This window comes from Strongylocentrotus purpuratus, unplaced genomic scaffold, assembly GCF_000002235.5.
Source record: "Strongylocentrotus purpuratus isolate Spur 01 unplaced genomic scaffold, Spur_5.0 spur5_contig_844, whole genome shotgun sequence".
NCBI classification, from domain to species: domain Eukaryota; kingdom Metazoa; phylum Echinodermata; class Echinoidea; order Camarodonta; family Strongylocentrotidae; genus Strongylocentrotus; species Strongylocentrotus purpuratus.
This window is the reverse complement of record NW_022145551.1, coordinates 500,024-516,632: the sequence shown is the minus strand read 5'-3', so window position 1 is coordinate 516,632 and position 16,609 is coordinate 500,024. Positions and strand designations below refer to the sequence as shown.

The window sequence follows — 16,609 nt, the reverse complement described above, 5'->3', positions numbered from 1 at the left end:
TACGGAGCGATTTTGATAATGATTGCAATCTGTCTTTCCTTCTCTCTCTCTCTCTCTCTCTCTCTCTCTCATTTCTCTCTCCCACATAATTATCATTGGGATTTCAAAGGATTAGCGTCTCAAAAGTGGAAGCTTATAACTTTTTTTGTCGATAATCTAACTTTTACAAATCCGAAAAACATGACTTTATATTTTTAAGAGTTTGGGTAAGAGGATGATGATGAATCAGTTTGTGCAAGTACTAGTAAGGATCGAATCTTCTATGTCTAATATTAAATCAGATAACACTATAGATAGAAAAGTAACTAGATAATATTTGTGCTAGCAGTATTATGCTCGGTGGTAAAATGAGGAACCATGATTGATGATGATTCATTTAGTGATTTTAGTAATGGCACCGCCTCCAGATTGGAATAAGTTACTGTTACAACCATCAATGAAACCTTCTGGAAGTTAACATCCACTGACAAAAACTATACTGGTGTCAATATTTATCTTCGCTCTTTGTCTTCGAAGTTCAACTCATTCTCAACGGAGAAACATTCTATTGTGAATCCGGCAAGTTCTAAAATGGCGCCACCACCAGATTGCAACCGACACGTTTTACCACCACTATAAACGAAGTTCTGAGAACAAGTGAAAAACTTTCAAAATACAACCGTCATGTAAAGTAGGCTGCACGATCACATAGCATTTTCTTTAGTTTATTTTCGGCGAACAATAGCTGAAGGACAGTTACTTGGGTGTACTTGGCAAAGTTTACTTTCGGAAGGTTAATCCTGCTGTGTTAATGTTTACGTTTAGTATAAAGCCCCTGGTTTAATAAGCCTGGGTTATATTCATGAGGCTTGGTTGTTGTGGGGTTAACGAATACCTCAATAATGGGGTGTTTTTGTAGCAAGCTGTGAATAGAGGCTTTTTTTCTAGTCTCCATGAAGAAAGAGGGAAGAAAAGAGAATCCGTAAAAGAGTATTCACGTCTTTTTAATGTCTTCTTTTGTGAATGCGAAGTGGGTACACAACGGATAGACTTTTGCATAGAAAAGCGCTCTCTAAAAGCGCGGCGGACTTTGGACGGCTCCGTTGAACATAAAATCTGTCGTCTGCAAAAGATCCCGTTTCGTGGCCCCGCTCGCTTGGTAGTGGAGTTATTCGAGCAGCGAGTGCGGAAAGTTGTACGCACGGGATCGCCCAGTTAGGAATTTGGCCGTAAAAGGCCTGAAGTAGGAATAAACGGATTTCGGGGGAAAAGGCAGCGGAATTTCCCGAATTTCTTCGTCTGCTCGACCTGATTTCGTCCCTTTGGAACTTTTTGGAATAGCACAGTATTTTGTTTTGAGGGATTAAAACCATGGCAAACAACGGCGAGGCAGATGATATGGAGCCGAATGCCGCTAGTCGAATAGCGGCAAGGAGAAGGGAACGCGCCGCTGCATCGGGGTCGGGTGAAGGAGGCGAGGAGGGGGCTGCTGGAGGAGCGAGCGGAGGAAGGCCGGAGAGAAAGAAGAGAGAAAAGAAAGCAGGAGGAGCAGGAGGAGGAGGAGCGAAGGGTGGAAAGGGAGGAAGGTTCGGCAAGAAGAGAGAAAAACGTAGAGGAACGGGTATCGTGGTTTTAGATGTAAGTATACACTACGCTGAAGTATTGTGTGAAGCAATTAAGAAAGGTCTGATTGAAGTGATACGAGACTAAGGATCTCTCATAAGGTATTGATGCATCCATCCGATCTTTTAGTTTTACATCATCAAAACTTGAAAGTCGGGAATGGTTGTAATCAAAGCCCTGTGATATTGCAATCCTATATGGGAAACATTGGAGTGATTTATGATTTGTTGTGTTCCCCAAGAATAAGATTTATTAAAGTTGAGGGGTTATATATAGAAACACAGGTGCAGTGATTTAAGCTCCTTCAAATCCTAAATACACTGTTTTCTTTTCTTTTGAAAATGGTGCAGTATATTTTAGGATTACAGTCACATATGTATTTCTATAGTGTCAGAGGCCATAATGGGTACTAAATATGGATGGGAATCTTTGAGAGGAAAACAAGATCTGCAAGAACATCATTGAAATAGCAATCTTAGCAACAAGAAAAGAAAAAGGTACTGGGACTCGTTTGTGGTTCATGCATGTGACTTACTTGACAATATTAGAAGGCTACGTGTACATGTACCAAAGTTTGTTCATGACTTTGACGCAAGGGTATGTATGTGTGAAGATGTTGGCATTTTTATAAATTCATGTTGCTGAGAACTTATAAACAAATATTTCCTGTGTAGAAATATGAGATGTTGTCCATACATGTACACCCATTCCTGGAATCAAATGACAATATTTCAAGGAGGGGGGGGGGGGGATAAGAGTTGTTATGAACTATTGCTAATTGTTAATGATATAAAGTTGCTCCAAGTTGTTTTCACTTGTCACTTCACCCCCCCCCCCCCCTGTCCATTGAATCCACCTTTGAATTCATATATAAAATTTGATAACAAGATCACAATGGATGATGCTAATAGCCATGCATCATTGAAATAATTCATGAGGAAGAATAATTCTTGATACCCTCGGTTTACTTGGCCATCCTGTCACCTCCCTGGCCTATTGCATGCGCTCAAGATGTGTACACACATAGCTAAAAAAACGTCTTTGCTATCTTGACCCTGATTGGGGGACGCTTGCAGAACGCTCAGAGAACGTGATCTGAAGTAGATGACATTTCATTGCTGTATTCTTTAGCCATCCCCTGAGCGTCAGATGGATAAACTGTGCTTCTACAGGGGCTGATGTTTCCTTTAGACTGGTATTTAACGGGTCAAGGTGACATTTATTTGCACTGTGTCAGAAAGCTTAGCTTGGGGAACGAAGCAAAGGTTTGAGGTGATCATTCATCTTGTTTCCCCTCTTTATTAACAAAAAAGTAATCAAGAAGCAGAAAAGTTATTTAAGAATTAAAAGAAAGTTGAACTGATGTATGCTGAACTAGAGAAAAGTAGAACAAAACAAAATCAGCATTTTTTTTCCTATCTGTTTTAAGAAGTCAAGAAGCAGGAGGTGAATTTGAAGATTACAAAATGAGATGGAGGTAACTTGTTAAAATGATGAAAGATGACAAATTTGTTATGCTGGGAGGAAATTGAACAAAACTTTTCTTTACTTTAGAGAAAGATGAGTCATCTTCTTAAGTAGTCACTAAGAAGTTGATAAAATAATCAGGAAAGAGACAGAAGACGGAGGGATTTTGGATTTGGATTTTGGGATAGACTTGGGTGAAAAGGGAATTTAAAGGGGGTTATAATGCATGAATAATTTTTCAACGAATCAGCAACGGACTGTGATGGTTTAATACCGAATCTCCAGTTTCTTAGCATGAAAAGACCTTTAGAAGATTATTAGATAACTCAGGACATCAACCTCCTAAAACTTATAAAATAGATGTTGAGATATTTCTTATAACACATGGAGAGAATGAAACTCTTAAAGGTAAAGACCAGTTTTGGAAACGCCCCCCTCTCAAAAAATGAAATGGAAACTCTTATTACCACTCATGTGAAAGATGATGTTTTGACTAATACGTGATGATACAAATTTTGCAGTAGAAACCGCCTACTAATTGATATATTTGGTAAATTATAATACCTATTTGGACCGGATAGATATCGCGCACGTGTCGTGTAGTCCCATATACATCTTTCTGTGTACAGTGCTTGTAACTTTACCAAGACTGGGCCAAATTTCTTATCATTTTGATGATTCCAGAACCTTGTAGTACACACCAATACTTATGTTAGATGATTAACCTTTTCTGAGCGATTCCACAACGTTTTTTCACAATGCAATCACATGACCAGAACTGGTCTTTATCTTTAACAATCAGTATGTTAGGGGAAAATGAAGGGAAGGTTATACTTAAATTCGGATTATGCATTTAATTTACAAGAATATATAGGGAAATGATGAGTAATGCTAGTGCCTAGTGATGAAGGATTATTAAGAAAGGGCAAGCATGTCTTTCAGATTATATAGATCATTTCAAACTGTTCAAAATAATCAATTTAATAATCAATTTTGAATTAAATCACATTGAGAGAGACAGCCTTCGACATATGTTTCTATGATTGAAAAGCATCCTTAATTGGTGCAATAGTTACATTGCACAATGACTACCAATTTGTGTGATATCCTGGAATATTTGGGGTATTATGGGAATTAGCCCTAACAGCCTATTTTAAATCATTTTATACGATTATATTGGCTATTAAGGGGACCTATTCTAAGGATTTAGAGATTTGCAAAATTACGAGGCTGAACTAAGAATAGATTAGAGTTATTGAAAGCTTAACACAATGAGTCTTAAGGATAAGGGTTAAGAAGGACTCTAGTATAAGTGATTAGGGAATAAAAACATGGTCAAAATGTTTTGTATTTAATAACTCATTTGTGACTTGTGTTGTGAATGAGAATTTTGTGAAAAATCCTCACCCATTGTGGACTAAGACCAGCACCAGACAGGAACTGATTACTGTTGCAAGTAATGACAATTGAGACGATTTGTTTAGGGTTATAATCAAGGTAAATCACAATGCACGGGGCCATTTAAATATCTGACAAAATTTAATGTTGCATAAACTAAAATGTATTCTTGTGGTTATAGTGGAGAGAGGTGGAAGGGGTGGTGCTGGAAGGAGGAAGGGAGAGAGAGAGAGAGAGAGAGAGAGAGAGAGAAAGAGAGAGGGAGGGAGGGAAGGAGGGAGGATGAGAGAGAGAGAGAGAGAGGGAGAGAGAGAGAGAGAGGGAGTGGGATGAAAGAGAGAAAACAAAGTAATTTTCCTTATTTTTTTACAAATTTATGAGTTTAGGAGTACAAGATACTGAGTGGGCAGGGTAAGAACATTGAAAGCAAATGAATATAGTGGGACTTTAATTGCAAAGCACATATTATAGAAATTACAAAGCACATTAGAAATTGCAAGCACATATTTTACTCCATCATTTCAAAGAAATCAAGCTGGTTTCATTTTCATGCTCAACATGCTGTTTATTACGAGTAAGTGAGTCATGTGTGACTGTGTTTTTGGTATGAAATCACCCACTGAGACCTCTCCGCAAACATACCGTGAGCATACCTGCTATTGAATGTTGGAGAAGACAACAAGGAAATAATAATTAGAGTCATAAACCGCAAAGGGTGCTTTCATTAAGTGGATAATGACATATTTAGGGAAATAATTTGTCAGACATTTTCACTGAAGTTGCCACCTGATAATTATGAAATATAATGTACAGTTAACAACTGCATTATTCACACCCTTACCAAGTTTTTTAATTTCATAAGCATGCTAAGTATATGAAAAACTGAATTGTACCAATTGATGTTTCTTAAGAATGTGGCACATTAAACTTACATATTAAAATTTTCAACATAGTCCCTAATTGAACTAGTCCACCTTTCATCCTTGTGTTAATATGAAAACACAAAAAATATGACATTTACAAGGAGTATAAATAGTTCAGTTGTTAAATGTAGGTAGCATCAAAATAAAAAGACCTGTATTGTGACTTATAAACCCGTAGGTCATATATTTGGAAGTATGAAGTCTTCATCATGTTTACATGTAGTTGTTGACTGTATGAATCATTTAAAGCAAGTGCTCCTTATGTACAATGTAGAGCTTAATGTAGATCTATTATGAAGTGACTGAAGTCTCAAACATTAATTTGATTAAACATGAAATAAAGGATTGTCAAACGTAGTCCCTATCTTTCCAAAGTGTACTCCTGTATGTTTGATTAAGTTTTGGTGAAGATGATAAGGACCATCAATTGAATATTGATTTTCCCAAAAGAAAATGCTTTGTTGGATAAACTGTTGTCAAGGAGGATAAACATATTTATGCCCCATCCATTACAAAACCTTTACCGTTGCATGTCTGCAGTATAGAAGTGAGTTATTGTCGTTGCTATAATTAGAGACATTTTGTTTGAGCGCTCCAAAAACGTCCATGGCTTGTATTATAAATCTGGAAGCTATCGAAGCATAGCAGTGCAGTCACAATACATTTTCATTCAGTATAACGTCATATTATATAAATTTTGACATATTTTCTTATGAAGTTCTATGCCTGTCTAGCCAGGTAGCATGCATTGTATTCAAGGTCAGGCCCACATGCATTCACTGATAAATGTTAGAATTGAGGCATTGTTTTTGTTTCATGCAAACATCCCATTGTGTATATTCAAGCACATTTGATGATTGACATCTATAGATCAAATTTACATCAATTGATTGGTAAAATTGTAACCTAAGCCCTTTTAATGAAGGATGCACAGAACTTACAGAAGTGAAGCTTCAAGCTTTCAAGCAAATATGTTTGAGAGATGTGAGACATTTCAAATGTTATGTGAGACATTTGTAAGTAATGGAATAAAGAAGAGTGGCCTGTATATTTTATATATATGGTTTAGTAATAGAACAAAAAAGAAGAGAGAGAGAGAGAGAGAGGAAGAGAGACTCTGGAGGAGAGAGAGGGGGAATGAGAGAGAGAGAGAGAGAGAGAGAGAGAGAGAGAAAGAAAGAGTGTGTGAGCACTGAGCAAGGGAGACAAAGAGATACAATACATCAGAAAAGGGAGAGAAATTTAAGGAAAACATAATGTACAAGAGATAGAGGAAGTGAGAGAAAGGGATGTACTGGTAAGTGAAATAAAGATAGGAAGGGAGGAATTATTGAAAAGAATATACCAAGATAGTGAAGATGGGTTGAAGGGGGGAGGGGTAGAAAGGGAAGATAGCAAGAGAAGGATAGAGAAGAGACTCAACTTACAATCTTCCAAATATAGGGAGGGAATGTGTATAATAATGTACTGATGCAAAATACCACTTCAGTTTGGAAGCACTGCAGGACATTTGTCATTTTCTCAGAGATTTATAGCAGCATATCCCAGCCACTAAATCTTGTGTGTTTACAAGGTACCTGGGAGTCAAATATTGCAAATATTAAAGTGGTATTAGTGAGTATATGATCAGAATTAAAAGAAAAATTACAAAAGAGAAAGAAATCTTTTCCTAATTTTCTATTCCAAGAGCATTCATGCATTGTTTTTAAATGGCAGTGGGTTATTTAGAATAATACAATCAGCAGCTGCCAGTAACAAATATTATGTCAAATCATGTACCGGTAATTGACAGTCCCCTTGTAAATAGTATGCCACTGTAAAAGGTAAAGTTTGCAATCAACAATCTTTTTCCTAAAAGTATATGGTCTACATGTATGTAAATCACTTTTAACATGCAAGACGCAACCTATGTAGTGTTAAATTCAGCGTTTTAAGTGTCACAACACAATACTTTTGAAATGCTGGACATTGATTCTGCTGTCTTTGTATGGTGACATTACATAGTAGAGTATAGAGGAAATGAGTATTCCCTTGAAATCATTGTTATAATTTGTAGAAAATGGTATCTGTTTTTCTGACATACTCTGTAACTAAGAATCAAGGCAATTATTCAACCTTTGTGTATTTTCCCCACCGTTAGATACAGTTAGATGAATTACAACTGTACATGTTTTATTTTCCCTGTGATTTAAAGAGAGAGAGAGAGAGAGAGAGAGAGAGGGGGGATAATGCTCAAATCTGTTAGAAGCACTATCTAAGGCCATGTCCTATTGTGGCTCAAATTGTCAAAATCTCTTTGAAGGTTTGTCGAAATTGCACCAGTTTTTAATGAGGTGGGTTCATATTAAAGGTGGAACCAAGTGGAAATACAATGTTTAAAATGAAAAATGTATTACACACATAATGTTAAAGGTGTTAGATAACTTTAGAATTAATCAATTGTATCAGAGATTTATATTATGGAAATTAGTTTGCTTGTTGAAACAAGTATTTGGCTGTGGCATAATAAATATTAAGAAAATTAGATTTTAGTAATTGATGCATCTAGGTTTATGTGAAGCCAAGACCTTTCTTATTGGTTTTACTGGTAGGTTAACATAATTTTTTTCCTCAAGAATTGATTTGTAGTTTGGCTGTTATAGATTGCTGACCTAAACAGTCACATCATTTAATTGATACATGATCAGCCATTTAGGAAAATGTCAGAAAAGATGTTAAATTCTTATACCAGTCAGTACACAAATTGACTTCACCGAAGGCAACCAGAACAAGATATGTACCCATATATCCACATAACTCTTCACACTATGTTATTGAGACATATCATTTACAATTCTCCATGTAGATCCCCCTTTAAAAGTAACCATATAAAAGTCAGTCAGTTGGGAAATCTATTGTATATATCCCCTCGTGTTGCTGCTCACGTAGGGCTAAATTGAAAGGTTCTAAATCAAAACACTTAACATAAAAGCAGTTTCTTGGGTAGGTTTGCTACTTTTATTGTTGCAATAGATGAAGTAGATAAGTTGAAGCCATTTAAGTATCGCTCTTTTGTTGAGTCGGTTGTCCATGGTTGTACACACAAGAATCAAACTTTAGCCAAATCTCTTACAGAACTTTTCTTAACCTTTACACTACACTACCACCTAATATATGTTTCACAAATAATATTTCAAGAAGAAATCAAGTTTTCAATAGTGCTTCGTCAATTTTGTTTCCATTTTAATTTTATCTATACCAGTAATCAATGTGACTTCACAATTCACTAACCAGTTAAAAATGTTAAGGAGATTGTCAAGCTGTTCTGTGTTCAAAACATTAGATATACAAGTTGAGGTAGTTTATATTTTCATTCAATAACTGAGCAATAAAAGATTTTAAATGAGCTTTGCATTTTGTTGGTTTTGTTCAAGGCCATGAGTAATTTCAAGTTGCCTTTAGAAACCTTAATGAAGTATTAGCATCTTGTTCTTCTTGAGTCACTACACAAGCCTGGTCCAGTGGAGGACGCCGGATCGGGTGTTGGCATTGAAGTATTAGCATACATGTATAATTGATGGTTACTATGGTCATAATTCTAACATTCTAAAAGCCCTGAATGTCAATGACTTGCATGTACATGTATTAGTACTGGCAGGTATATAGCTAGTTAGCTACACCTGTATCTCTTGGTTGTCAAAATGTCTAACTTTTATGACCGTTTCTGATAAAGTAATGGACGTCTCAAGTTAATGAACGGTCCTTTTGTCAACAAAAATAAGTCAACTGTATCCAGCTACATGCAGTTTCAGGTTTTATGATCCATTAAAACTCATGTGTGATTGTAAGCTTTACACCTCTGAGTAAGATCGAGTCAATAACCTGTTGACTGCTGAATTATCTCATTTCCATAGGCTTAATACAGGATCCACCCGGTTCCAGTAAGCAGTGGGTTAAAGTATAGTAAGGTTATAAGGCTCATGAATACAAGATCAGGTTTCGGTTCATTCTGTTGAATGCACTTCGTATCAACTATCTTTGTAAAGTGGATAATTAATGAGTGATAAAAACCCTGTCCCTAATTAATGAACCTGTTTTGTTATCAGATTTACATGGAGAAGAACAATGAACTCTGTTTTTAATGTCTGAATGTAGTGCACGCTGATAATCCAGAGAACTTCCAGGGACTACTCCTGAGGCATCTAATGCCTATCCCTCAAGTAAAATACATTTTTCTTCCTCACACCGCCTGTAATCATTACCGGTAGTTCTTCTTTCTGATAGGCTACATAGCATTTTAAAGGGATCCGGTAACTTTGTCTCAGATTCTGAAACAAAATTCTGGATTTAGCTCATAATGCAATGATAATTATAAACCTTTACATGTAGGTCAGTCAGGAGCCCCATGACTTTTACAAGCCGATCGCCTGTCTGATTATCAAGATATTTATGATTGGAATTACAAATTTTGAAAACCGTTCGCCTGACGGTTTTCATAACACTACAGTCTATTGGGGAAAACGAGTATGGTAAAACTGGTCACTCAAAGATTTTTACTTTTTTGAGGCACTTCTTGATCATTTTGAAGCGCAACTTTTTTAGGGCTTCAATATTACACCATATCGCAGACACTGATAACACTTAGGGCCGTGTATCTCAGATTTAACATTGTTAAACGATCCCTTTAAAGATTACCAGAAGAAGATGAAGAAGGGTAATAGGCCTAAATCATCCATTAAAAGCATTGTGCATAAATATGGATGCCATGTGTCATGTCAAAGGCCTCAAAGGCCTTACATACAATGTTGAGATGTCATCAACTGTGGATCACATTGTACACAGTTCAAGTTCTGCTGCAAGGCATTAATGTACATTTGCCACTCTCCACCCTGGTGTATAACAAATGGGTACCTGGTAGAAAATAATTCCTTGACTGCTTACAGTTACAGTACATTACGGCAGCTATGTAGGCTAAAGCCAGATGATATAAGTACTTCTTAGGTGCGCCTTGAGCACGATTCCTTGGGATATATGTGACAGTATCATTGGTGGCAGGCTCTTCATTTCACAAGTTACCAACAAAATTAGTTTTTCCTTCTTTAATGCTGAATGTATAAATATGATTCTTGCTAACTTGGATTGAGCACTGTACCATCAATTAAGGGTCTGTAAAAGAAACACCCATAACATAAATAGTACAAAGTCAGTGATTTTGATTGTGCTCATGGAATTGCATACATTAATTGTTGCTAATTTAGACAAACCCCTGACAATATTTCAGGCTCTTCAGAGTATTTGATTAAAGCAATAATTATTCACAATGCCCGGTTTCCACATAGTGACACATGATGTCTGTATCTACAATGTAGGCATATAGTGATTGTGCGTGATCAAACTGTCAAACCATTCACAGACAGTCATCGTTCAAATCAAAACACATTGTTGACTCTTTTTTACCAATGACATACCGACGGTTAAAACTACCCACGCTCTGCCCTTGAAAAGTGTGACTCGCATGTCATTGTCAATGAGACACGCTGCTACACTGTCATTGTAGTTGGAAATCGTAACAACAACGGCCAAAGTTAAAAATGCTTTTCAATCCATTGTTTTCTTTGGGGGTCAACTTTATTTAGGTACTGACTCAACTGGGTGGATGGTCGACAGATGACCGTTATTTACAATTTTTCAATTTTGAGAATTCATTCATAAAGTCCTCGGTCATAAGTGTACAGTAAGTGTGCACTTCAATTGTGGTTTGGTAATTTGTAGGATAAGTATCATAAATTTTGAACAATATACACAATTCGTTTGCAGAACATTTGAGCACTTTTGATCAAAGGTCATAAAGTAGCAATGTACATTGTTCATTTCAATTCAATTCAATTCAATTCAATAATGGTTTTATTTGACAATGCTTTGTAGCAAAAGGCTGAATTGGGGATGTTTACAACAATTTCTCAATATCATACACATTACATTGTGCCATTACAAATTGCTTTAAAAATCAAATGACAAATTGTAGTATAAACTACCTGAGAATACAAACAATCCTCTATTATTCATGTACACTGTCTGCTTAAGGAAATGTCAATAATTGTAAAATGGTCCATAATTGTAACAAGGTTTCAAAGTAATTCACTCCTAAATTGCTGGTGTATAATTGCTGTCCTAAGCGAGCCACTAGCCATTCATTTTGTGCTCAGGGACAGTTAACTATGTAATTAGTTATGATATCTTTGTGAACTTTATCCTAAAATATCAAGGTAATTTCCCCCAGTTCGGAGGTTGATTGCAACATTTTTCCACACGTCTCTGTTTTCTGCCATCCATCCCATAGATTCTATGTAAATAATATGAGCTACTGAGCATTCTCGATCGAAGGTCATACACTATCAGTGTTAGTTGTGTACATTGTGCGAATCATCTTATTTGTACATGTTATCATTCAAAGAATGACATCGAAATTGTAAAGTGACCTGTTCCCTTTATTGGCTCCATTTATCAATTTCTATTTGGCATTAAACTAACAAATCATACAGCAGATTATTGAAGTTGATAGCTTGTGTAGTTGTGCATTTATGTTGATGTTGTTTACTTTACCAGGTAAATAGGAGAATTAAACTTTTACAACTTTAGTAAAGTATTCTACCTCTGATATTGTGGACATATATATGTTTGATCAAAGTCCAAAAGCTAATAGGAAGGATGTAGAGCTATGTATTTGTAGGCCTGGAGTTGTAATTGGCTCATAGTAACGAAAAGGAGTGCTAAGCAATGTGCCTGTGGAAAGGTCTAAAACAGTTTGTGACAGGGACTTTAAAAAGAGTTTGATATAATTATTGCACTATTAAAGAAGTGACAGGTTTATTTGCTATGGTAAATCAGTTTGAAGTAGGATATCCTACATTCACATCCACTACAGTAGTCCACCAGAATCCACCATTAATTTTAAAGAATTGTAAATCATACTGTCTCTATACTCAGGGCTACAATGTCAATCAAGTGGAAATGTTTTAAAAGTTCTACTAGCAAATATATGTGTATGATAATTGAAGTAAATGAAATTTGCCTAAAAGGTAAAGCTCCAAATTGAGTTGTTACATGTACATAGGAGATCTACCCTTCCTCTCTTTATTTTTCTTCTATGTTGTGTTGAAAATGCTCCAAACATGATGACATACATTTCTACAATATTCTTCATTGATTTGGGTTTTGTTTATCATTTTGCTTTTGCTTGTTCTTTTTTTTTGGGGGGGGGGGGGGAGGGGGGGGGTATAGTTTTTTTCTGATGAAATGTGATTTGGATCACTTTGCATCATAATAAGTTTAATACAAGAATATAACATCTTGAATGTAAACAGTCATTGTGGTTAATATTCATCCCAATTACATTAGGGGTATTGTATCTTTTCCGGTCTGATCCAGTTAAGATTCTGGGTCAGTTCTTGACGATCTCCTGCTGGTGTAGGTCCTGGTTGTCCTGCTGGGAGTGTCCCCTCTGGCAAGTCGGTAGTCTCTCCTACAGCTGCAATGGGCTTATGCTTTGGCATGGACATGATCGGAAGGACTTACAAGATATCAACTTAAAGGCATCATTTAACAGTGTTAAATCTGAGATGTACGGCCCTACGTGTTATCAGTGTCTGTGATAGGGTGTAATATTGAAGCCCTAAAAAATATTGTGCTTCAAAATGATCCAGAAGTGCCTCAAGAAAGTAGAAACCTTTGCCCAATAGACTGTAGTGATATAAAAATTGTTAGGAAAACAAAAAAATGAAATTTTAATTTCCAATCATAAATATCTTGATAATCAGACAGGCAATCTGCTTGTAAAAGTCATGGGATTCCTGACTGACCTAAAGGTTTATAATTATCATTGCAGCATGAGCTAAATCCAGAATTTTGTTTCAAAATCTGAGGCAATGTTAGCGAGTCAAGATATACAAGTCCGATTGCCAGAAATTATAACATTGCATATCGGGTACAAGAAACTATTCTTAAATAATGATAAAATATCTTTTTCTTAAACATTCTAATGCATTAAGGTGCCCCCTCAACCCATGCATTTTGCATGTATTTAATTATAAATGTTGTAAAATACAAGGGTACATGTATGTGAATATTGCTTGCCTCATGCAGTCCCTAACCATCTGGTTAAGATTAGCCTGTATTTCGCACCCTTACTTGAATAATGATTGAAATCCAAACCAGGGGGCATTTTAGTGGATTTCAGCATAATGAGACCAGTCTAGCCAGGGACTCAGCAAGAGGGATACCAGCGGAGGCTCATTTTCTAAACCATAAATTCTCTGAAATTGCGTGATAATATTCAGAGGTCTATGACCTCAGTGGTGTGAGTACTCATCGACTGAGGTGTAGCCAGGGGCACAATGGGGACATGCCCTTCTCCCTCCCTCTGTTCATCTGTTAAAAAATGTAGTCATTCACCAAACTAAGTTAAGGCTTGTTTAGATATGGCACAGTAGACCGTCACAAAAAGCTGCCATATCTTTTTTTTAAAAGGCAATTGTGCTCTACATAGGACTTCAGCATATCCACTGAAATCTGCGTACGATTCAGAAATGTGGAGCATATTACACTTTACGCCATCATAAAAAACCGCAGCGTTTTCGCAACGTTTTCGCAACGTCATATATATCTGAACAAGCCTTTAGGTGTCAAGACGTGAACCGCAGAACTTAGGGGTCACTACCACCAAGACTTTTACCCTACCCCAACTATATGTGTCTCTGTGATTTTGAGTGTCAACCCCCCCCCCCCCCCCCCTATTCATCAACAAGCCTAGTGGCTACGCCATTCATTGATTATGTGTAAATTGGGTCATGAACTCCCAATGGGTGAGGAATGTGGGAGGAAATCGTGAAAACAAGCCCTGTACACAAATTGTTTACTGCTTTACAATTGAAGTGTTTTGGGAGCTTTGGTCTTCCTCATGATGTGGGGCTCAATCTCTAGCATATTATGTAGAGGCTTTAGGTACATGTATTTGAAAGTGATAAAATATAAAGCTTGGGAAAAGAAAGATAGGGAGAGAGAGAAAGAGAGGAATGGATGCAGAGATAGAGAGAGAGACAGAGAGAGAGACAGAGAGACAGAGAGAGAGGGGGAGGAGGAGGGGGGGGGGGCAAACAGAGAGAAGAATAGGGAGAGGAGAAGAGAAAATGGGGGGGGGGGGTTGAGTAAAGAGATATATTTTTAGGGAGGGGGGCTCTTGAGAGCTGTTATGTACATAGTTTGATATTTCAGTGCTCTTCTTTTGCATTTTTGAGCAAAATTGTATTTTTCATGTTATATCAAGAATATTAATGCTTCATAATCTGCTATCATTGCTGTGAATACATTCAATAAAATCTCATAATTGAAATGGCATCCTGCATTATACTATGTCAATGTTAATAAAAATCCTCTCATTTTTCTTATTTTGTTTTACAGGATGAGGAAGGAGGAGATGAAGGAGAAAAACAAGAAGCAAATGGAAACGGTGCTAGTCATAACGGAAACGATCACGGGGTAAGCTATTATGATCTTTCATTGTACACGTATAAATGTTTAATTAATTTGGTTAAAAACAAACTTGACGTTACATTGAGAATGTATTCTCAGTATGGTAAGCTTTGGTTCCTGAAGTCCTGTATTAGGCTGCTGTCCACTATAGATCTACAAAATTTGTCTTGCAAACAAAATCATTTGTCAGGCTGATCCTCAAAGCTTGGGTCTTTGGTCTTGCATGCAGAACTTCAGGCTAGTGAACCTTCAGTCGACTGGAAAAGAATTTAAAACTATCATCATTGGTTGAATAGTTAATATATTTTTCTCCTACAGTAAGTGCAGTTCCTTTAACTTTCATTTGCCATAAACCTCACAGATCTGAATTTGGAGTAGTTTTTTAAATAAAAAAGAATGAAAGAAAGAGAGGGTTAATAACAGAGGATGAAGGAGAGAGAGAAAGAGAGCAAGAGATGAGAGAGAGAGAGAGAGAGAGAGAGAGAGAGAGAGAGGAGATAACGAGAGAGAGAGAGAGAGAGAGAGAGAGAGAGAAAGAAAGGGGGAGGGAGGCATTGATTGCATGATGGTCTGCTCAATAATAGGCATCAATGGGTTTTTGTGCACAAACTTAAGAAGAGAAGAAGAAAGAGAGAAAGAAAAAGAAATAGGAGAGAGGGAGAGTTATATAGTGCTCGCACCTGTGTTGGTGAAGGGAGAGGCATGTGTTCTTATTGTCCCCATTTGAAGTAGTAGCACAGAAAGAAAGAGATAGATAGAGGTAGATGGAGAGATAAGCCATTACAATAGTACAGGATTCTAGAAATATAGGAAAGCAGTTTAAGAGGTGTAGGAAGGTACAAGCAGGAATACACATAAGAAGAATCACAGATTCCATGCAGTACTTTAACATCCAAAGCAGATAGCAGAAGTGCGTGGCAGAGCCATAAATCCCTTCTCTCCTAAATCACTTTGAAGATTTGGGATAAAGATTTAACAAGTCTTGCGCTAATCGGCCTGACAGTGCCTTGAAGTATAGTCTTGCAAGTCTGACTGTGTGGATTTGGAGACTTGTAATTTAACAAAGCAATAACTATCAAATGTGAATATTTATTAACACATTAGTTTAGGAGTTTTTAGGATTTAAGAGGATTTTATGATTTATATTTTACACAAGATATTAATACAGAGCAACTGGGTATGAAACGATGAAACGGTTGGCTCAAGACCGAGGAACTTGGAGCGAAACTTGGAGAGACATTTGATATAGAATTTTGAATGGGTCACTGAACCTGTCATAAACTGACAGATCACTATTGATGATGATTAATATTATTATTGATTATGATATAAAAAAAAAATAATCGTATTAATTTGATGAGTAGTCTTGATTATGGTCATCGTGTGTTGAAGGAGTAGAAACAATACATCTTGTACTGTATATTTGGCCTTCTTTTTATTACAATATTGGCAAGTTAGAATAGATTGTGACTTATGCATTGCAGCTAGCAAATGTTCTGCTACAAACATATAACTCCGGCCTTCTTCCCTGGAGGGATACTAAAAAAGAAAATTTAGTAGTAAAAGTCTGCAGGGAATACCGAATATTATGACCAATATGATAATTCAATAATTTTTTTAAAGGAATTTCGGGCCTGAGCTTACATATACTGTACATACTAAAAAATCCATGCATAGAGTATAGAAGCATTGAGAGTTATAGGAATAGAGGT

General features: G+C 36.6%; 1 protein-coding gene across 1 annotated transcript; it reads left to right on the top strand.

Moving 5' to 3' along the window:
- The first annotated feature begins 832 nt into the window (after positions 1-832).
- Positions 833-15,331, top strand: LOC115926169 (glycine-rich protein DOT1-like). The gene is made up of 2 exons (XM_030990711.1): positions 833-1,617; positions 14,826-15,331. Exons 1-2 carry the CDS (start codon positions 1,351-1,353, stop codon positions 15,090-15,092), a joined length of 534 nt encoding a protein of 177 aa, XP_030846571.1. The 5' UTR covers positions 833-1,350; the 3' UTR covers positions 15,093-15,331.
- The last annotated feature ends 1,278 nt before the right edge of the window (positions 15,332-16,609 follow it).

What these genes read in the sequence shown, in the direction of transcription:
- LOC115926169 (XM_030990711.1), top strand. Translation starts at nt 1,351, where the DNA reads ATGGCAAACAACGGCGAGGCAGATGATATGGAGCCGAATGCCGCTAGT. An exon ending in CGGGTATCGTGGTTTTAGAT is followed by an intron (nt 1,618 to 14,825) that starts GTAAGTATACAC and finishes TTTGTTTTACAG; the next exon opens with GATGAGGAAGGAGGAGATGA.